At 48.8% G+C, this 23,127-nt stretch overlaps 1 protein-coding gene, 1 non-coding gene and 1 pseudogene across 3 annotated transcripts in view; 1 reads left to right on the forward strand and 2 right to left on the reverse strand.

The window, feature by feature from the left end:
- The window catches only part of LOC129558508 (uncharacterized), a 64,147-nt pseudogene that overhangs the window by 33,193 nt on the left and 7,827 nt on the right, over positions 1-23,127 (forward strand). The window contains exons 4-6 of the transcript XR_016038133.1: positions 301-10,566; positions 10,976-11,815; positions 15,758-21,191. The product of XR_016038133.1 is annotated as an uncharacterized LOC129558508 (transcript). The remainder of the gene's footprint in view (positions 1-300; positions 10,567-10,975; positions 11,816-15,757; positions 21,192-23,127) is intronic.
- Positions 680-786, reverse strand: LOC129559705 (U6 spliceosomal RNA). The gene has a single exon (XR_008686634.2). It is a non-coding gene; the product is annotated as a U6 spliceosomal RNA (small nuclear RNA).
- Positions 2,539-15,953, reverse strand: SLC4A9 (solute carrier family 4 member 9). Its single transcript, XM_055429696.2, is given in 23 exon segments — positions 2,539-2,641; positions 3,661-3,753; positions 4,107-4,262; positions 4,862-5,035; positions 5,242-5,310; positions 6,707-6,779; positions 7,424-7,602; positions 7,749-7,910; positions 9,113-9,226; positions 9,354-9,542; positions 9,756-9,814; positions 10,880-11,142; positions 11,309-11,442; positions 11,583-11,757; positions 11,919-12,035; positions 12,354-12,508; positions 12,855-12,942; positions 13,191-13,348; positions 13,492-13,547; positions 14,830-14,943; positions 15,233-15,406; positions 15,409-15,465; positions 15,737-15,953. Coding segments are annotated over 22 exon segments (2,937 nt in total). The 3' UTR covers positions 2,539-2,641; positions 3,661-3,699.

The following is a 23,127-nucleotide window of genomic DNA, read 5'->3' on the forward strand; positions in this document are numbered from 1 at the left end:
GAAAGAACAGAATGAAAAAGCTGGCCTAAACTCAATATTCAAAAAACTAAGATTATGGCATCCAATCCCATCACTTCATGGCAAATAGATGGGGAAACAGTGGAAACAGTGACAGACTTTCTTTTTCTTGGGCTCCAAAATCACTGCAGATGGTGACTGCAGCCATGGAATTAGAAGACACTTGCTTCTTGGAAGGAAAGCTATGACAAATCTAGACAGCATATTAAAAAGCAGAGACATCACTTTGCTGACAAAGTTCCATATAGTCAAAGCTATGTTTTTTCCAATGGTCATGTACAGGTGTGAGAGCTGGACCATGAAGAAGACTGAGCACCGAAGAATTGATGCTTCTGAACTGTGGTGCTGAAAAAGACTCTCGAGAGTCCCTTGGAATGCAAGGAGATCAAACCAGTCAATCCTAAACTAAAGTAACCCTGAATATTCATTGGAAGGACTAATGCTGAAGCTGAAGCTCCAATACTTTGGCCATCTGATGCAAAGAGCCAACTCTTTGGGAAAGATCCTGATGCTGAGAAAGATTGAAGGCAAAAGGAAAAGGGGATGACAGAGGGTGAGATAGTTGGATAGCATCCCTGACTCAATGGACATGAATCTGAGCAAACTGCAGGCAATAATGAAGGACAGGGGAACCTTTTTTTTTTTTTTCCAACTTAAGCATAAAAATATGGAACACTTCACGAATTTGCATGTCATCCTTGCGCAGGGGCCAGGCTAATCTTCTCTGTATCGTTCCAATTTTAGTATATGTGCTGCCGAAGCGAGCACAGGACAGGGGAACCTTGAATGCTGAAGTCCAAGGGTTGCAAAGAATCATACGTGACTTAGCGACTGAATAACACCACCATCAATGACAGGATACCTCTTACCTGAGTGTTGGATACATGTGTTCTTTTTAATTACTTATTTACTTGTCTGTTATTTATTTTTTTAATTGGAGTATAACTGCTTTACAATATTGTGTTACACCCTGCTGTACAACAATATGAATCAGCTATATGTATACATATATCCCCTCTCTCCCCCATCCCATCCCATTCCTCTAGGTCATCGCAGAGCACCAGGCTGGGCTCCCTGTGTTTAACAGCAGCTTCCCACTGGCTATCTGTTTTACCCATGATAGTGTATGTCAGTGCTGCTTTCTCAGTTCGTCCCCCCCCTTCTTCCCCTTCTGTGTCCATAATCTGTTCTCTATGTCTGCATCTTTATTCCTGCCCTGTAAATAGGTTCATTAGTGCCACTTTCTAAATTTCACATATATGTGTCATTATACAATATTTTTCTCTTTCTGATGTCACTTTGTATAACAGACTCGAGATTCATCCACATCACTACAAATGACCAGTTTCATTCCTTTTTATGGCTCAGTAATATTCCATTGCATATATGTACCACATCTTCTTTATCTATTCATCTGTTGATGAACATTTAGGTTGCTTTCATGTCTTAGCTATTGTAAATAGTGTTGCAATGAATACAGGGGTACATGTGTCTTTTTGTTTGCTTTTTGTTTTTTATTATTTTTTACATGTGTCTTTTTGAATTATAATTTCCTGAAGGTTTATGCCCAATAGTGGGTTTGCTGGATCATATGGTAGTTTCATTTTTAAAGGAACCTCTTTACTCTTCTCCACGGTAGTTTTATCAGTTTACATTCCCACTAACAGTACAAGAGGGTTCCCTTTTCTCTACACCCTCTCCAGCATTTATTGTTTGTAGATATTTTTATGATGGCCATTCTGACCGGTGTGAGGTGGCATCTCATTGTAGTTTTGATTTATATTTCTCTAATAATGAGCCATGTTGATCCTCTTTTCATGTGTTTGTTGGCCATCTCTATATCTTCTTTGGCCGCTGTTCTTTTTATTGTTACTCCTTGATTTCACTCCTAGGTATATACTCTGGAGAAATTCTTGCCCTTGCAGAAGACATTTTATATACTCTTTTATATATATGATATCTTTCCCTGCTTATACAGTTATTTATTCTATGCAAAAAGAATGTTTTATATGTATGCAGTACTGACATGGGGAAAACATCCAATGCATCCTAAGTATCAAGCATATTATAGAACTCAATAAATCTGAACAATATGTACTAAAATGTGAGCCCCAGTTATCTCTGGAATGGTTTACATTTCAAAATTATACATTTCTAGAGTGTTTCAATATTCTGCAGTAATCTCATTCATTTCTGTGGTTAAAAAAATTAAGTTTATTTTTATACATGTAAAAACACTTTAAGATAGAGGAATAATTATTCTGAAAAGAGGGACATTTTTCCCTTTTGCAAACTGAGAAGAGTTCCCTGACAACGCCCTGATTGTATAAAAGAGAATCTGTGAGGATAGAAGTTTCAAAATGAGAAGGGCTCCTAGACTTAGGTTCCTTTAATGGAGTGAAGAGTGAATGGGGCCTGGTCAGTCCCTCTGACTTACCAGACTTTCCTAACCACAAAGCAAGCCTGCTTGTTCCCTGCCACTCTCCACCCCCAGCTCAGGAGGGTGACTGAGGTCTTGGCCAGCTGCCTTCCAGTCCTGCCCCAGTGTTCCAGGTTCCCAGCTGACTGAGCATCTGGCAGTTAAGCCAAAGGCCAGTAATTTCCTGACTTCCTGAGTAAATACCTGTGAACAGAGAGAAGACATAGTGGGGTCAGAGCAAGTGCTCAGGGACACAAGTAAGACGACGAATAGAGCCAAACAGTAGTGACAGGGAGTAAGGGGAGCCCAGGAGATCTTGTTCTGGGCTAGCCCATGATTTGCCCTGTCTCCCTCTAGCCCCCAGAATTTTCCACTGCAGCCAGTGGGGACTCAGGCTCTTGGACTTGGGGAACCATGGAGAGGACAAACCCCAAAGAGTTCATTTTATCAAAGGGGGAAAATTCCAGGCTTTTGCACGTGCTACACACTTTGCCTAGAACGTTTTCCCTCCATCTTATCCTGACTAGCTTCTGTTTGTTCTTCAGATTTCAAATTATGGACCACTTCCTCTTGAAAGCCCTACCCAATTCCCACCACTTCACCACCCTCCTTAGAGGCCTCTCTGCTGCCACAGCCTCTCCTTCCCTGAGCCAGCACTAGCCCACAGTTGCCAGTGTGTCTTTCCCACAGGAATTTTAACTTCCTGAGGTCAGGAACCGTGACTATTATACCACTAGTACCTGGACACTCCAAAAGTGCTAAGAAAATATTTTGATAAAAGAATGGCAGAGAGGGCAAGTGACAAAGAACCCCCCCACCCCCACTTGTCTGTAGTGTGGTTCTTGTCAGCCTCTGGAAGGAGCCTCCAAGGCTCAGCAAGCAAGCTGCTGGGAGCTTTATCCTCTCTTTCTCTCCTCCCATTCCTTTCCATTCTTTTATCTTCCCACCCTTCCTTTCCCCAGTTCCATCCCTGCCAGGTTGATGTGAGCTTGAGCTCCCTCTACTGGCTAGACTTCATTGCCACAGGGAGCCATGCCCAGGTACCCTCCCTTGTTTCCAACTTTCCTCTGGAAAGATTCTTCTGCCTACTCCCCGATTCTGGGGTTCATGAAGGACTGGAGCATGTAGAGAAAACAGCCATTCAGCACACAGATGAGCTTTCTACCACCAGAGCCCCCACCACCCCACCCTCAACACTGGGGGCATTTCCCTCACACCCTTACCTCAGTTTCTTGGGTCTCAACTCCATACTCCTACTCCAGCTAATTCACAGAGATGTTGATTTCTGGAGCCTTTGGCTGATACATCAGCTCTGACTGTGGAACAGAGATCTCAAGATGAGTTGGGAACAAAAAGACAAAAGACTGAGAGAGAGAGCAGAGAGAAAAGGACCCAGAGAGTGACAGGATATAAACCCACCTTAAGACAAAGATCCTGGGTAAGACAATCCACTTAAGAGTATCATCCCCGACCGTCTCTAGCCCTCATACAGCCCTGGACTCATGAAGAAAAATTTCCCTCACTCCTTCAGCGTGCCTACATTAATACAGAACTAGGAGGAGTCACTGTGTTATCAGATCTTCAGACTTAATAGAGGTATTATACTTCAGTTACAACTCCTGGAGATGACTTCTCTCCCCGACCCCTGCCCTGTTCTCCAGGAGCTCACATCGTCACTGTCACTTCCACTGAACGAGTACTCTGGCTCCACGCCCTTTTCAGGGATGCTCCTCTCCTTCTCCGGCATCAGCTCATCCAGCCAGAGGAGTTCCTGTGGTGAGAAGACCCACTCCAGTGCCTTTCGGACCCCCACCAGGCCCAGCAACTGCAGGGATAGAAACAAAGCCAAGGGCCGTCAGCAATAGCAGCAGGAACGTTAACAACAGCCACGTTTATCGAGCACTTCCCCATGTGCAAAGCACTGTGTATAGTTTCAGTGAATGCTAACATGTTCATATGAGGAAGACATGATAATTATGTATAGAGGAGGAAACTGAGACCCTGGGAGCTTACTAACTTCTCTGAGATCACAGAACTGAGATATAGTAACCAGATTGGTTCCAAAGCAAAGCCCATGACTCTTAACTTCCTCAGTGGGTAAGAACAACGCCAGAAGCTTACAGTATCACCTAACTGGGTAAAAGAGTGCCAGCCTTGCCTCTCCCAGGTCCTCAGTTTCCTTCTGGGCCTTCTTTCCCTACCTGTGGTTGATCAGCCCAAAGAGGTTGGGAAAGGAATTAAACCAGATATTCCAGGTCCAGAGCCTCACAGTCATCCCTTGGCCATCTTTCCTTGTCCTAAGATTCCCAACCAGGCAGAGCCAGGACAAGTGACAGAGGAGAAATTCTTCCTCTTTTGAGGCCTTGACCACCCTCCCAGGCCACCAGAGCCACCAGGACACCACCCAATCCTGCCGCAAGTCACCATGATGGGGAAGATGATAGCTGCAGGGGTGGACTTGATTATCCAAAGCAGACCCAGGCAGGCAAGCTGGATGGCTGTGAACAGGTGGACCCTGCTCAGGGGCACATGCCGCAAGAACAGAAGGTCTGGCTGGTGCTTTGCTGGTATCAATAATAGCTGCACCCTCTTCGTGAACTGGAGGAACATGGGGAGGAAGAAAACAGGGTACTCCGGTAGTCTCGAGTGTGTCACTGTTAGCTATCCAAGCCTAGCTTGGAGGTCAGAAGTCTCCCTTGGTCCCCTCTCCATCCAGAGTGTGGCAGCAGAGGCTCTGTGCCCAGGAGAGGCAGGAAAAGAGGAGAGGAGAACTAGCAAATGTAGGCAGGCAGTAACGGGCTCACCTGGATGCTGCTCATCGCTGTCACCCCCATGTACAGGAAGATGCCATAGAGCAGAGGCACTGGGATGAACTGGTAGAGAGAATTGGAGCACTGGCAAAGCAGTTCGCCTCTGCCAGCTGCCCATATAACCCCATTTAGGCCCCAAGCCCAGCCTCCCGCCTCCAAGATCTAAACATACCCACTTCGCATGCCTGATTTCATTGAATCTTCACAGCAGTCAGATGAGGTGATTCTATAATTGTCTCTCTGTCTGGATTTCAGAGAGGCTGAGTAACTTGCCCATTCCCTCTCCACTCTTCTCTCTCACATTCCTCTCTGTTCTCTCTGTTCCTGTTGTACTGGCCCCCTTTCCTTTCCTTAATATGCCCAAGTTTACTTCTACCCCTTGCAAGGCCTTTTGCTTTGCTATTCCCTCCACCTAAATGCTCTTCCCTGACCTCCCTCTCATTACTCCTGTCGTGCAACCTCAGAAAGGCCTTCCCTGCCCAGCACCATTAAGGTGCTCCTGATCACCCCACCTTCTTTTATTTTTCATAGAAGTTATCACTATCTGAAATTATCCTATTTTATTGTTTTAATTGTTTTTATCTGTCTCCTCTCACCAGAATGCAAGATGTGGATGATCTCTTTTGATTACCACTATATCCCCAGTCCCTGGAACAGTGCTTGGCATATGGCTTATGCTCGGTAAATATCTGCTGAACGGGAGTCACCTAGTTCAGTCAGCGGCCAATCCAGTCCATCTGGCTCTTTCAACTACTCTACTCTCACCCAGCTTCCATGACCTTTCCCTCTCCTAACCTCCTGTCGTCCTGCCAGTGACTCTTGTGTGCAGTTCTCCACACCCTCCTTGACTGCTCTGCTGTACTGGCTTGTTGAACCTTTCTGCTGTTACTTATTACATAATTTTTACTCATGTGTCTGTGTTGCTGACAGGGGTTTGGTTCCATATTCTTTTTCAATATCCTTCCCCTTCCCATCCCCTTCCCCCAGGTTCCTCTTAGAGCCTTGCACTCAGCAGGTATTCTGTAAACATCTGGTGAGGGAGATGTGAAGGGGTTTTGCCTCAGAAGTTTTCCTGGGTTGTGATGATCATGTTCTTAGTCTAAGACTCCTTGAGTGTGGAGTAAGAGTAGCTAGTGCTTGGCCCCTGGGGATGATGGCATGTCTCTACTCTGCTCCACTGGGTAGAAAGCCAATTGGGTCAGAGTTCAGGTTCTCAGATAGATCTGAGAAACCAGCTCGCTTGGTGGTCTCTTGTAAGTTCCTTAACCTCTTTAACTTTCAGTTTCCTCACTTTAAAAGTGCATATGCTCCTCATGGATAATGTCAGGATTAAATGAGACTATGCGTGAAGAAAACTTAACACAGTGCCCAGTACGTAGTAAATGTTCAGCCAATGTCAATTCCTGCTATATTTATTATGTTTACTGCCCTGCCCCTGATGCTGGCTTGTCTAAGGTACCTTGAGTATAGGTGCCAGGAAGATGGAGATTCCTGTGAGGATGAATACTGCCAGGCCCGTCAGCCTCTGCTCTCTGTGGGGAAAGGAGGAGTTCACTCTGGGGGAGCCCCTGGAGTACCAGGTTGAGGGCCCTGGCAGGAGGGAAGTGGAGGAATCCCCTGATAGTTCCCTGGAAGGGAGGGGACCTGAGCTTGGTGTGAAAAATTGGTGGAGAAGAAGGGACAGGTTACCTCCATACGAGGGTCCCAGTCCTCTTCAGCAGCTCAAGTTCAAAGTTGCTCTTTGTTTTTTATTTTGATGCAAAATTAAGCAATCTTATACCACCATAAAAATTTTACTTCATAATGTACAAAGTTGATTTCCCATACTTTTAACAATTAGATTGCATTTCCAATAAAACTGTTTTTGTGATGTCACTCTATAAATCAATGAGGTGCTTCTACACTGAGTGGGATTCTTAGGTGGCACCTCATCCTTGCTCAGCCTTCACACTCACCTCCATGATGCTCCCCTGGAGGCCCCTCCCAGTCCCACGGCTGAAGGAGCCCAGCGCCCACCCATTCACCCCACCGCAGTGCTGAGAGCCCTCTGGGGCAGTGAGAGAGCCCTCTGGAGTCACCAACTTAGAATTCAAGTTGCCTAAATAACTATGCCCTGTACCCAGTACCCGACCTTGCTGCCCACGTCTCATTCCAGTCTCCTGAATACTGGCCTTACCTGATGCCCAGGAAACTGGGAGCCTCCCCTGGGGCACAGACTCTGCTCTCTCTCCGAAGACTGTCCATGTGGGCCAGGGAGATGACAGTGGCTGAGACATACCAGGGCAGCCCAAGCACTGATGTGAGGAGCATGAGCACAGCCACACAGAAGAGGTCCAGGTGGAAGCCAGCTCCCTTCTGCAGGCAGTGTGGAGCAGTAAGCATGAAGCTAGTCCAGATCTGGGCCCTCTGTCCTCTGGGGTGGGAGAGGGGGAACCCAGACCCCACCCTGGAGCTCCTGTCCCTTGGGCTAGGGACCTAGGGTCTGACCCCGCAGGCCTTACCCGCAGTCTGTATTCAGCACGGTTGAGGATGACCCCTGTGATCTGCTGGTCCATGAAAATGAGGATAGACAATAGCAGAGCAGGTAGGGCAGCTGCCACACTCAGCCACCAGGGGTTGGCTCCAAAAGGTGACACCAGCCAGCCACGTCCAGGGAGTGTGGGCTGGGGAAGAGGAGTCCATGGACAAGTTGGAGAGGCTATCTTAAGAACACCTCATCTACACACTCCAGCCATGGCATTCTTCCACAATGCCCCCCGCCCCACCCGCTCTAAGACACTGGGTGCTAGGTGGGAGCAGTCTGTGTGTGTACAGCTGGTTCAGCGCATCCCAGGGCTAGGATGGCAAATGGCAGAAGGATGGGGACCAGCCTGGGGGTTGGGCTGGAACCAGGGGCTCTGGACTTTGACTCTCAAGGTCCTTCCCTCCCTGCAAGAGGAAGAGGTAGTGGATGAGGCCCACCCACACTGCGTGATGTACAGAGCACTTCTCTCTAAGCAACCCCCCCACCACCAAGGGCTGGGCAACTCAGGTTCAGACCTGCCTTGATCTGGGGCTGGGGAAAAGGTAGGGCTGGGTGTGTCTGCGTCTGCTCTGCTTACAAGCGTCTGTGTCGGGGAGAGGCCCCAGCTCCTATCTTGGGTTCTGAGCCCCTAAGGCTGCCTTGGAGCCTTGGAGACCCCCTGCTTTCTTGTCCTGAGGGAAGCTGGAGGGGAGGTCTCTGAATGCACCGACAAAGTTTAGATACTAAGTGAGCGCTGAGCCTTGTCCTGTGCACTGTCATGCCCTGGGCAGGGAGCTCTAGCTTGACTGAATCAGAGCAGGCAATTGAGGGTGCAAAGTAGAGAGTGGGAAGTAGTGAGTAGGGCCATACCAAGGGTAAGGAGAACACAGAACAACAATAACTAGCATTAATTGAGGTGTTGGGATGAGCCAGTCCCAGTAATGTGACAGTGCTTTGGACTAGGATCTTCTGTGAACCTCAAAACAACCTATGAGGCAGAAACTACTGTTATTTATTATTTCCATTTTATAGATGAAGAAATTGAGGCTTGGCATGTGGGTTAACTTCTCTAAGACACACAGCTAGGAAGCGACAGAAATGGGACTCAGACCCAGGGCTGGCTGACCAGAACCCACTCTTTTAACCTCTTACCTGCAAAAGTAGCTACCTATCCTAGGCTTACTATGTGTCTGGCACACAATGTGCCGTCACAACAATTCTGTGAGACTATTATCATACTATTTCTATCTTATGAATGAGAAAACAGAAGGCTGGAGAACTGTGGTATCGATCCATCTTCCTCCTCTAGGGTCCTGTCTACTGACCCTGCTTTGCCAACTCCCCTCCATGCCCAGCTCTCACCTTGAACTCTCTGGGCACCATGAGCTTCGGTGTGGCTAGGCCAAGGAAGGCATCGAGGCCACAGCCTAGCAGGATGGCCAGGACCGAGGAGAAGTCACCCAGCATCTTGCGTACCTGGCCACCCAGTGGACACTCAGTCAGGTTCAGGCCACCACCCCCTCCTTCTGCCCCCTTTCCCCTTTGCAGATAGGGCCCAAGGCCAAGAGCCAGTCTCTCCCACAGAAGTACAGGTGACACTCACCATGGAGGGGAAGAAGCGGCTGGTCTTTACATGCTTGAGGGCCATGGCAGAGAGGAAGGAAGTGAGGAAGAGGAGGATGGAGAAGAAGGCAATGTCTGGGGCTGTATGACAGCCGGGCCCACGAGGATGGCCTCCCCGCTGGGCACACTCAGGTGGGGGCAGCAAGGATGCATTGACCAGGCCCAGGTCCTGTGTGGAGAGGTCGCCCAGGATGGGATTATGGGCAGTGGGATAAAGGTCCACTGATGCTTACTGAGACTGAGGACACCGGATAAGAGATCTCCAGCCATAGCAAATGGTTGGGACTCAGTGACCTCTGAAGGGTCAGAAGAGCCTGGAACCACTGACTTCTTTGACCTCCACCCTCTCTTTCTCAGGCCTTCCCAGGGAACAGGCCCTCACCGTGCTCAAGATGTCATCTCTGTCTTTAGGGTTTGTGCTTGTCCACTGAGATTCATTTCCTGGGAAGCAGAGAATTCAAGTGAGTTTTCTTCTCCAGCCCTAATCAGAAGCCTAATTTCACAGGTCCAGCTGAACCAGAGAGTTCTTTGTTCTGACTCATCTGTCTGCTGACTCCAATCACTACCCAGTCTGTTCTCAGGACCCTGCCTCTTGCCCTTATCCCTTCAAATTCCCTCCCTATCTGTATCCCTGGTGGCTGGCACAGGACCGGCCAAAGCAAGTGCCCAGTAAATGACTGAGCACACACATCTGTGTGTTTCCACCAGCATCAGAATTATTCTTGTTCGTGCCTGGTACAGAGTCTGGCACTCTTGAGAGGATACCTATTCCCTGGCCCTGGTGTTCCTGACCATGTGGAGGGAAATGTGCCAGTGTAATACTCCGAGCTCCTCTCCACCCAGTCACTCACATGGCCCAGGGGAAGAGCAGTGACTTATTTGGTTGGTGACTTTGGGAGAAGCTGGGCATGCCTGGTCCTGCCCCCTCCTCTCCCTCTCTACGGAGTAACCACCCTGCATGCATTGAGCTTTGCTCCTCTAGGGTGAGACAGTCCCTGTCCAGCATGGCCATGACTGGGTGGGTAAGTCGATCCAATTTTGGTTTCATCATTAGGAAGCCCACAGACTCATAGACCTAACCATGGTCTTCTCTTAGCGCTGGCAGAAGTAAAAGATGAAATTGGGCCTGCTTTGTTGACTTATTTTTCATCTGACTCAGAACCAGAGAAAGGAAGTTTGCTGCTGGCTACTGGGTAGGTACTCAGCATTTTGCTGAACTTAACTAAGGGGACAACCCTTCCTGCATCCTCCCTTATTTTGCCAAGCTCCCTATTTCCCTTGGGCTTCCCAGGTGGCTCAGTGGTAAAGAATCTGTCTGCCAATGCAGGAGATATAGGTTTGATCCTTGGATAGGAAAGATCCCCTGCTGAAGGGAATGACAATTGCTCCAATATTTTTCCTGGGAAATTCCATGGACAGAGGAGCCTGGCAGGCTACAGTCCATGGGGTTGCAAAAAGAGTTGAACATAACTTAGTGACCAAACAACAACAGTTTCCCTCACCCACCTCCCGGATCTGGGTACTGGCATAGACAGCCATAGGCGGGAGAGCCAGGTCTCTGGATGGGATAGGCACGGGTCAAGGTCAGCATTTTTCCAACAGCATCATAGATGAAGATGAGACTGATGAGCGCACAGAAGCCTTCCTCGGTGAAGCGGGTGAAGTAGCGCACCAGCACGCTGGCCTCGGTGGCCACCAGCGCCAGGCAAAAGATGGCCACCCAGATGCCAACCCACAGGCGGAAGGGCAGGTAATCCAGGCTGTGATCTCTGGGGGCGGAGAGAGATAGCGGGGTTTGCCTGGGCCCACTCTCACTCCCAACCTAACCCAGGTCAGGTGCCCCTGGAGCCAGTTTCTACCCTCCCCTAAGGACCCAGCTGAGACCAGGCTGAGCGTGTGCTAGTGAGGCCAGGGGAGGTGGGGGAGTTCTCCGACCTGCTGAAGGAGAAGAGCAGACGTTCAAAGACCAGCACTGGCCCGGTGCTGCTGAGGATGGTGAGGGGTTGGCCAGCCGTCAGGCAGAAGGCAGCTCCAGTCACTGCCGTGCCCAGGAAGCTTTCCAGCACCCCCTAGAAGCCAGCAATGGTCCCTGTCAGTACAGGTACCCAAGTTCCCTGGGAGCCTCTTCAGCCCACCCGTGGACACTAGAGGAGGGCGAAGGGCATGGCTGGTGGAACACCGAAGATAGGCTTGCTTCTCACCCACCCACCTGCGCACCGTCGGTGGCTTCTCCCAGCAGACCCCCGAAAGTGATGGCATTAGTGACGGTGGCCAGGTAAATGTAGAGCACGGCCGAGAAGCACTGGGGGTGCAGGGCGTCCAAGAAGTCGCTGGGGTACCACGAAGCTTTCCGCCGCACGTCCTGGACAAGGCCCCCGAACAGCCTCCCGCCCGTGGGTTGTCAGTGATCCAGGCTTCAGCATCCCAAGTCCCTGGGGCCAGGTGAGCCTCCCCCCGCCCCCACAGTGAGTGCACACCTCGGGCCCATGACACCCCACTGCTACCCCAGCCAAGGTACCCTGGCTCCCACCGCAGCACGCCTCACCTGCCTGTGCGCCGCAACTCCGGGTTGGCCGCGTGCTGCCTGCGGCCGTGCCTGTCCTCAGCTGGGGTCCTTCGCCGGACAGAGGGCCCCTTGGCCACCCGCAATTGCGACGGGAGCCTGAGGACCAGGGGAACCCGAGTTGGCTAAGGCTCTGCGACCAGACCGCGACTCGGCGCCGGAGTTCTCGGCGGGCCGCCCCCTGGCGGCGGGTTGTGTGTCTGCGGGCTGGGGGCGCCGCAACTCCGCAAGGTCCAGGTCATATTGTGACCTTCTAATAGGAGTGAAAGCCAGGCTCCAGCTGGGGAAGGTACTCAAGGTCTTACAGCCACAGAGTGGTCCAGCAGAACGCAGGTCTGCCCCTTTCCTCCCGCCCCCTCCCCCACTGCCCTCATCAACACTGGAAGGATCTCTGTGGCATGATGACCCCCAAGATACCTTTTGTGCTCAGAGGGCAGGCATTTAGGTGGGGGAATCCGAGCTGTTGGGTCCCATCGACCTGGAGGGAGCACTGTCACTTCCTCTAGGAAAGCATCCAGGGCTGCCAGAAGGTCATGAAGGCTGCTGGCCCGCCGAACTCTCCACTGAAATTGCTGGGGATAGGGGCACAGAGAGGCTCTAAATACAGATCTGTTCTTACATGCATTTTCACAGTTTCAAAACTAGACACAGGTCACATAGGCAGAGGAGTCATTCAAGCATTCATTCAGGCATGCATGCGTTCTGTGAGTGTCTGTGGGTGCCTACTGTGTGCCAGCTCTGTACTAGGTAAGGGGGGCTGTGGTGGTAGCCAAGCAACTTCAATCCTCCTGCTTCACAGATGGGAAGCCACACTCTGCTTCACTGTCATGCTCAGTCACACCTAGAGAGTACACATACACACTCACTTGACACAAGCCTATGTGCGTGCACACAGACACACATGCCTGTCTAGCTCACCAGGTCACTGAGGAGGATGGCCACTGCTCGGCCCATCTCATGGTAGTCCCTTCCCAGTGTAGGGGGACCGAGGAGGAGGCAGAAAAACCTGAGGAAAGAACCAGGTCCTGGAGAGAATCAGAGGCTGCTGTCTCACAGGGCAGCCCTGGCCTCTGACCTCATTACTACTCCCCATATACACGCTTACGCCTTCTTTGCAGCTCTAACCACTATCCCTCCCTAAGCACCACCCGAAACACACCCTAGAGAACTGGGCCCAAAGACCTCCTAATACCCTCCTGGGTAAAGGCCTTTTCTGGATTCCAGTATCCCTGACCCCCCACTCAACCACCTCACCTGCTGGAGAGGGGCACCTCAATAAGGGGCCCCAGGACCAATGGATCCCGCAGTCGCACAAAGACCCCCAGTGGCTGTTCCAGGAAGCCCAGCTGTCCTGCCAGCACAGCTCCTGCTTCAGCCCCTGGAGGGAACTTCTGTCTTAGAGGGTTCTGATGCTGGGTGGGGGTTCAAGGAGACACAGAGGATGAAAGGTTATTCAAGGGAGAGGATGTAGGCAGGATCTTGACTGATGAGGAGCCCAGTGGAGGGTGGCTCCCCTGACCTCTCTCCCAGCCCTGCCCTTGGAAGGGCCACAAACCTGTTCCTTCAGGGGGTCTTCCTCCTCCTGAGAAGCCTCTCTCGGATGGGCAGATCCTACAAAACAGGATTATGTGGTGATTAAGAGCACAGGCTTTTGGGACTTCCCTAATGGTCCAATGGTTAAGAATCCACCTGCCAGTGCAGGGAATATGGGTTCAGTCCCTGGTCTGGGAAGATTGCACATGCCACAGAGCAACTAAGCCCAACTAGAGAGCAGCCCCTACTTGCTGCAACTAGAGAAAGCCCTTGTTCAGCAAGGAAGACCCAGCACAGTCAAATAATAATAATAAATAAAACCTATATCATAATCACTGCAGATGGTGACTGCAGCCATGAAATTAAAAGACACTCCTTGGAAGAAAAGTTATGACCACCCTAGACAGCATATTAAAAAGCAGAGACATTCCTTTGCCAACGAAGGTCTGTCTTGTCAAGGCTATGGTTTTTCCAGTAGTCATGTATGGATGTGAGAGTTGGACTATAAAGAAAGCTGAATGCCAGAGTTGATAGTTTTGAACTGTGGTGTTGGAGAATATTCTGAGAATCCCTTGTACTGCAAGGAGATCCAACCAGTCCATCCTAAAGGAGATCAGTCCTGAGTGTTCATTGGAAGGACTGATGCTGAAACTGAAACTCCAATACTTTGGCCACCTGATGCGAAGAGCTTGACTCATTGGAAAAGACCCTGATGCTGGGAAAGATTGAAGGCAGGAGGAGAAGGGGATGACAGAGGATGAGATGGTTGGATGGCATCACTGACTCAATGGACATGAGTTTGGGTAAACTCCGGAGTTGGTGATGGACAAGGGGGCCTAGAGTGCTGCAGTCCATGGGGTTCCAAAAAGTTGAACATGAATGAGAGACTGAACTGAACTGAATATATATTATATTATAAAAAGGGCTTTTTATATTTATATTATATATAAATATATATTTATATTATAAAACAGGCCTTGGGGGTGGATCCACCAGGGTTCCCTGACCTGCTTTGCATTGTTATGGAAACTGGAGCATACCTTCCCCCCTCTACTCCTCAGTTTTCTCATCACTAAAATGAGGATAATTACGGTATTACTTCCCAGTGTTGCGAAGATTAAATGAGCTGCTGTGTGTAAAGCTCACCACAATGCCCACCAAGAACATCTCTTCACAGAGCTCTGGCTCTTGTGCTTCTCCCGCTTCCATTCCTCTCCCCTCACTACCGCCCCTACTTCTCACCTATGAGTCCTGAGTTGAGGTCTGAGCCAATGCTCACCTTCTCCAGGAAGGTGAGGGGAGACCTGGGGTCCTCCTACCCCAGGGATTTTGGTCTTGGGCCCAGGGAGGGGCCTCTTACCCCAGCAGGGGCTGGTGCCTGGTTTCTGGATGAGGTGCTGGGGTCTCTGCAGCAGCAAGGCCTTCAGCTTCCCTCTCAACTCTGGGCTCAGTGACTCCACTCTGGTCACCTGCTCTGGAGAACAGAGGTGGGGCTCCCACCCTTTTCTGAGAACTCCCTGCACCTGAATTCTTCCCTTTCCCCTCTGCCCAGGTACCTTTCCTTTCCAAGAGTCTCAGGGAACACAGGGGCCAATGGACTCGCTCTTCCCCTCTGCATTTTCATCTCTCCCTTGTGATACGGGGGTGGATAATTCTCAAGGGTGGGGTGGGGTGGGCTCTGGAAAATTCTAAGACTTCATGGGGGAAGTCTTAGAGAAATCATGAGGATGCCCAGGCCCTCCCAGCAAAGGGTCCCCAGGTACCTGCGAGCTCCTGGAGGCTCAGAGCTGGACAGTCCAGCAGGACAAGGCCCTTGGTCAACAAGCTGCGGAGCTTCTGGAGGCTGGGCAGTGCCACGGTGGGCACGTGGGGGGCACTCCACCGGCCTGCACCCACTTCCAACTTCTCCTCAAACAGCACCCACCTATGGTGAAAGGAGCAGACAGTGTTACCAGGGGCATCTCTCCCAGGTTCAACAGCGGGGATGCAGGAGAGCCAGGGAAGTGAGACAAGGGGGAAGTTGTGGGCCCAGAGGTACAGAGCCCCTCCCCGGGGAAGTCACTCCCTCATCTTAGATCTTGGGGAACTCAAAACTAGACTGCAGAAAAGGCTGAGCACCATAGAACGTGAGGGTCTTTCACAGAAAGAAACTCATGATTGGGGGTGATAATACTAACCCCCCACACAGGAAGAGCTGGGGGTCATGGAGGAGGTCCCGATGGGGGAAGGGGAAGGACCTCGTAAAACTGTCCTCGATCCCACTCACCTGCCTGTCTCTTTCCACTCAGGTGCATGGGGCCAGCCCAGCAGCTCATTCAGCTGAATGAAGAGCAGAGGGTCCTTGGGTACCTCCAGTTCCCTGCTGTCTGTGTCTAAGGGGCCATCAGGGCTGAGGCCAGAGCCAGGGCCACTGTCCAGCTCTCCTGTGGGCACATTTTCACTAGCACTGGAGACGTCAGACTCCTCTTGACCTGGCAGCTTCATCTCAGGAAGCTTCTACAAACTCTCAGGGATTGGTGTGGTCCTAGGTTCTGAGGCCAGGGGCCCTCTGGCTGGCTGCATTTATAATGCACCCCCCAACCTCCCCCCACCCTTGCACACAACACAAACAGAGCCAGACCTGCTGACTCCAGAGCCAACTGGTCACTTCCCCTGTGGTTGTTTTCCCTCTCGGCTAGCCTGAATGTGAGACCAACCTGACCTTTCCCAGGCTCTCCAGAAATGCCCAACCTGGGGCAAAAGTGTTATGCACGTTTCCTGTGGGATCAGGTCTGACCATTGTATTTTGTGTAAATTAATGGGAGTATATCACTGGCTTGGGTCTGAGGACTGACCCCCAGATTATACCACCCCATACTCTGTATCAAATACAAACACCAAATACAATGGACTGTTTTGGGTGTCACCAACACACCCTGAGGGTACCCATTTGGAGAAACAGAGGCCTACTAAATAACTGGTTCTGTAGAAGTTAGGCAGACTAACGAAGAAGGGAGACAGCAAGCAGAGGCCCTGTCATTAAATGGGCTAATGATGGTAAGTGGAGGCAGTTCATGAAGAACATAGGCCCGAGTCTTAACTTCGTTTGTCCAACAACACCTGGAAACTTCCTAATTCAGCTGTGTGTCTGGGACTGGCCTCTCTAACTCAGCGCCCCCAGTGAAGATGAAGGAGCCACCTAGGGTGTATGTGTGGAGGAGTTCCTGGAGCTAGATGAGCAAGGGAGAACATGATCTGTTAGCAAGTCCTATTGACTCAACCTTCAAAATAGACCCAGAATTCAACCACACCTCTCCACTTCCAACGTGACCTCCTTGTTGCAAGCTATAATCACATCTCACCTGAATTATTTCAGAAGCTTTCTAATTTCTTGTGGAGATCTCTCTGCTTCCACTCTTTCATTCTCCACAAAGCAGCCAAGATGTCCTTATTATATTATTAGTAAGTGTAAGTGAAAGTCGCTCAGTCATGTCCAAACTCTTTGTGACCCCATGCACTATACAGTCCATGGAATTCTCCAGGCCAGAATACTGGAGTGGGTAGCCTTTCCCTTCTCCAGGGAATCTTCCCAACCCAGGGATCGAACCCTGGTCTCCTGCATTGCAGGCAGATTCTTTACCAGCTGAGCCACAAGGGAAGCCCTATTATATTATTATTTTAATAATCTTATTATTTATTTTTGGCGGTTCTGGGTCTTTGTTGCTTCGAGGGCTTTTTTCTAGTTGCATGAAGTGGGGCTACTCTTCATTGCAAGGTGTGGATTTCTCACTGCAGTGGTTTCTCTGGTTGCAGAGCTTGGGCCCTAGAGCTTGAGCTCAATAGTTGGGTGCATGGGCTTTGTTGTTCCATGGCATGAGAGATCTTCCCAGAGTGGGGATCAAAACTGTGTCTCCAGCATCGGCAGGCAGATTCTTTACCACTGAGCTACAAGGGAAGCCCTATTATTTTTATTTTTAATATTTAAACTACATTTCCATTTCATTCAAACATAATGGTCCTTTTATTCTGCTGAAAATCCACACAACACATCCTCATTACTCTTAGTAGAATAATTAAACTCTGTCATGGCCTAAAGATCTGATCCATAGTCTGGCCCCAGCCCACCTCCCTGCTGGGCTCTTACTGTTCTGATCTTGCTCCTTTCCAGCCACACTGGCCTCCCTCTGTTATGTGAAGCCTGTTCCTGAGGGAGGGTCTTTGCAGCACTTCTCTCTGCAAGAAGGATTTTGACCCCAGATTGTCACAGGACTGCATCCCTGTCACCTAAGTCTCATTTCGGACATTTCCTATTCATGGAATTCTAAGTTTCTTCATCACTTTTCTCTGTTTTATTTTCTCCCTGGCAATTGTCACTACTAGTAACTGCCTTGTTTATTTATTTATTTTTAATCGTTTATTGCCTACCCCTCCACACACACACACATTGGAATGTACAGTCCACAAAGCAGGTATTTTATCTATCTTCTTCACCACTGCCCCGAGAACACCTAGTGGCTCTCAATAAATACCTGTTCAATGAGCTCATAGAAAGGGAGGGGCTGGGGAAAGTGCTGCGCTTCTCCTGGATACCACACGAGGGCGCTGCTCCCCGCGGACTGGATCGCTAGAGCCGCTCCCTAGGGCCAAGCGGCGGAGTTTACTTCTTGCGCGGGTCCGTAGGGTGCAGAGATGGAGGAGCGGTAAGAAGGAGGTCCTTGAATACTTTGCCTTGCCTTGGGGTGTAGCGGGGCGCAACAGGCCTGGGGCGAGAGACTCATCGGGCTCGTCTGATATGGATCAATCAAACCTCCCACTAGATTACTTGGGACTCAGAGAGAAATGGGACTCAGGCCGGCCCTCCCCACCAACTCCAGATCTGGACTTGTGGCAAATATCTCCAAGTTCATGGAGGTCCCAGGGCAGGAATTAGAGGAGCGAGTCACCATATTACCAGTTGGGAATGGGTGCTGAGTCTGAGGGGGGAGTTTGGTTTCAATCCAGGATGAATAGAAACTGGCCTAGGAGCTGAAAGTTCAGGGAATCCCTGTGACCACTCCTTCAAGAATGTGTGTCCTAACCCCAGGGGCCAGTGACTCAAGGGAGCCTGAGAGGGACAGGAGCTGGATTTAGCATGAATATCCCCTCACAAGCATGTCCTCCCTTCCCACCCGCACTCCAGCTAAAGTTCAGAGGGTCTGCCCTGCCCTCTGGCCCCAACTACTCTGGCTCCCCAGGCTGCCTATAGTAGAGGGCCACCATGCCTCCATCCTCTCCAGACCCTTTTCCCTCTTAGGTCTCAAGTGCTCTGAGCTGCACAGGTTGATGAGGCAGTGAGGATCTGTCTGTGGGCATCAGTGGTCTCCCAGACAGGGCCAGTGAAAGTGTGCTGTCTGAGAGATCAGTACTGGGCATGAGCCCTGGGAAATACCCTGGCCCAGGATTCAAAGACTTGGTTCTCCTCCTGGCTCAGTCATAGATTTGTCAGGTGTCCTTGAGTAAAGCTCTTCCCACCTCTGAGCCCGTTTTCTTCTACCAAAACTGCAACAGTGTTTAAAGCAGACCTTTAGCAGTACATGCGGGAGCTGTGTCACCAGCTGGCGGCCTGGGTGTAAATTCCAGCTTGGTCACTGTCTCGCAAGTGGAGAAGAGATTTATCCTTGCAGAACCCAAGTTTTCCTATCAGCAGGAAGGGAATAATAAATGTGCCCACTTCATAGGCTTTATTAAAGAAATAATGCATGTAAAATAGGCCTGGTAAATAGTAAACACAATAAAGGGAGGCTGTCATTATTAAAAGCTATGAATATAGTCACTTCTAGAGTGGAGAGAAAAGAAAATGTATGCTGAAATGTCAATTGCATCCAACCACTGTGAGTGATATATTTTCTCATATTATCCGTAGGACAAGCTTTTAAAAAACTTTATTTTTACAAACTTTTCTTTTTTAAAAACTACTTATGTGAGTCTAGGAGAAGGCAATGGCAAGCCACTCCAGTACTCTTGCCTAGAAAATCCCATGGATGGAGGAGCCTGGTAGGCTGCAGTCCGTGGGGTCGCTAAGGGTCGGATACGACTGAGCGACTTCACTTTCATTTTTCACTTTCACACATTGGAGAAGGAAATGGCAACCCACTCCAGTATTCTTGCCTGGAGAATCCCAGGGACAGGGGAGCCTGATGGGCTTCCGTCTATGGGGTCACACAGAGTCGGACACGACTGAAGTGACTTAGCAGCAGTAGCAGCATGTGAGTCTAATCATTGGAAGTTCTGATGCTGAAGCTGAAACTCCAATACTTTGACCACCTCATGCGACGAGTTGACTCACTGGAAAAGACTCTGATGCTGGGAAGGATTGGGGGCGGGAGAAGGCACGACAGAGAATGAGATGGCTGGATGGCATCACCGACTCGATGGATATGAGTTTGAGTGAACTCCGGGAGTTGGTGATGGACAGGGAGGCCTGGCATGCTGTGATTCATGGGGTCGCAAAGAGTCAGACACGACTGAGCGACTGAACTGAACTGAACTGAATTATAGAAAAAGTTGCAAAAAAAAAGTAAGTATCTGGCTGGTACCTATCATCCAGCTTCCCCCAGTGGTAACATCTCACATAACAACAGTACAACATCAAAACCAGGATGACGACATAAGTACAACACTGTTAACTAGACTGCAGGCCTTATTCAGGTTTCACTTGTTTCTATTGGCTCTCATGTGCCTGTGTGTGTTTGTGTGTATAGTTTTATGCAATTTTATCATATGTATAGATTCACTTACACCCAACTGGACAAATTGCACCTTAAGACTTGGTTTTCTCATCTATAAAATGGGAGTGAGAATGAAATGAAATAATGTATGTAAAGTGCTTAGAACAACACCTAAAATTGAGTAGCAAGTATTCAATAAATTTAAGTTTTTTTCTTTTTTTTTCCGGAAAAGAGCATGTTTTTTAAAAAATGACTTATATGAATAACTTATATTTGTTATAGAAAAAACAGAAAATATTCATAAGATTAAAACTAAAATAAATTTTCAAATGCCCATACCCCCAAATTTTACTCACACCACAAATTTGAGGTGTATTTCATTATTCTTATTTCATTGTAAAGACACTGAGGCTCAGAAAGGAAAGCAGTTTGCCATAGTCACTAAGCTTATGAATGAGGAGCCACCATTGAATGCATGCTCTTGCCTCCAGGAACTCACAGCTGTGGGACAGCAGACAGGCCTATGAGTCATACCAACCCAGAGCAGGCTGGAATGAACAGCCACTGGTGGTTTCTGAACACTTGTTATGTTCCAGTCACTGCCTGAACACCTTGCAGGTTATCTCAATGAGTCTTTGCAGTAGTAGCCCTTTGAGGTAGCTAATGTTCTCATTTCTGGTGAGGAAGCAGATGAGGCTCAGAGAGGTACCTTGCTCAAGATCAGAGATAGGGTCTGGTGGGCCCAGGGTTTAAAAAGGGGTCAGTTTCATGCCTCAACCTGAGCTTCAAAGTCTCCTCACTGAGGGATTCAGACAAGATGCGGAGTGTGTGTGGAGGGAGGGTCTCTCCAGCTGGAGCTCTGGGCTTCTCTCATCCTGGAGCTGAGGTACCCTTCTCTGACCCCACCTTGACCCCAGACCACCAACATCCAGTCAAGACTTGGAGTGTACCCTAACGGCTGGAGCCTGCTTCCACTTCTCACAATACCCAGACTCCATCTGGAGTGGAAGAGTGAGAGCCTATGAAAGGAAATCATGTTAGTCGCTTCAGTCATGTCCGATTCTTTGCAACTCCATGGACTATAGCCTGCCAGGCTCCTCTGTCCATGGGATTTTCCAGACAAGAATACTGGAGTGGGTTGCCACTCCAGTATTTGATGCTCAATTATAGCAAGGAGCATTCCTTCTCCAGGGGATCCTCCCAACCCAGAGATTGAACCCAGGTCTCCTGCATTGCAGGCAGATTCTTCACCTCTGAACCACTTGAAAGAAAGAAGCAGAGGAAAAAGAGCAAAACTGTCTGAGCCTAAATCACTCTACTGGGCACCTCTGACCCAGACTGCCAGGCTCAGGAAGTGTTGGAAAGGCAACTGCAGTTATAGGATTGTTGAGTTTCAGAGTAATTACTTATGCTCCCCTTACTTCCAGAAAAGGTTTAGACAGCAAGAGACATAGAAACAAGTATTTAAAGAATGATTAAAGAACCCCATAATGAAATGAAATTGGAGAAGAAAGAAATAATTGTCCTCAAAATGCTGAATGGGGGATGATTGTTGTAATTGAGCATCAAAGCTTAACTGTGAGCTTCCTGGTGGTGGATGCAAAAAGGGAGCAAGCATATGAATTCTACACTTGCATTGTCTCATAAAAGGAAGTACCTCTACCAGATACCAGATGAGCCAAACTTCCTAACATTGAGCTACAAGAGAATTTATTGTACTTCTTTCAGGCACTGGCCAGGGCCTTATATGTAGTAATATCTAGAACAGTGCTTTTACAAAGGATACAGATATTCATATTCCATGTGACTATGTCTTATGTTAATGGTTCTCAACCCTTTCTGAATCAGTATTTCCTTTTTTATTACAAATATAAAAACAACCCTTTAATATTCTGAAATGAAGTTAACAATAATATCCTATCTGCACACTTTTCTCTTTAAAGAAAGTCAATACCCAGGACATCTCTGGTGGTCCAGCAGCTATAACTCCACACTCTCAATGCAGGCTGTATGGGTTCCCTCCCTCGTTGAGGAACCAAGATCCCTGCATGCCACGTGATGTGCTCTAAAGCATTAAAATATATATGGGTGTATATATATATGTGTGTATATATATATATAGTCTATACCCTAATTAATATAAAAGTTGTGATTAAAAATATGATATTTGAATATCAAATGCTTGGCCACAACTACTGTAGAAATCTCAATAAAGTAGTTCATTACTTCCACCTACACAGACTTGTCTTGAATGTGACAACTACAAATATAAATATAGGTTTGTTGTTCGGCAACTCAAATACCACCAAGATTAATAATTCATGCTTAATTTCATTCCTGGAAAACAGTGCAAAAAACATTTTTGTGTTTTTAAAAATATTTACTTATTTATTTGGCTGTACCAGGTCCTAGCTGCAGCAAGTTGGATCTTCAGTTGCAGCGTGTGACCTCTTAGCTGCAGAAGTTCTCCAACCAGGGATCAGACCCAAGCCTCCTGCACTGGGAGCACAGAGTTCCAGCCACACCACCACCGGGGAAGTCCCTCTTTTTGTGTTTCTGTGTGAATTAGGGATGAATCTAGGTTCAAGTAATTGTAATCAAGAGTTTTACCCATCTGAGTGTCTGGTGGGACACTCAACAGCAGTGTGGAATGTGCGGCAATTTTTTCCCCCATAGATTGTTTATTGACACGACCGGCCAAGTCACCTTTACAAACAACCCATCAAGAGTCTTAAATGTCATTGAAGCATCCTCCAATTCCCAGGGGCAATTTCTGTTTTTTTCCATCTCCCAACTCCTTTTATTAGAAAACTACTGGAGAATGTCCTCTACCAAAAAACAAGGGTTTGAATCAAATAAATATAGACATGGGGGTCCAGGATTCAGAAGAACCAACACAAGGCAGAATCAGAAGGAATCCTGAGGGTGACACTAATGGTGAACCAGGCTAACAGAACACTGAATCCACATTG

Source organism: Moschus berezovskii, chromosome 8, assembly GCF_049115385.1.
Source record: "Moschus berezovskii isolate FMDL1 chromosome 8, NW_MosBer_1.0, whole genome shotgun sequence".
NCBI classification, from domain to species: Eukaryota; Metazoa; Chordata; class Mammalia; order Artiodactyla; family Moschidae; genus Moschus; species Moschus berezovskii.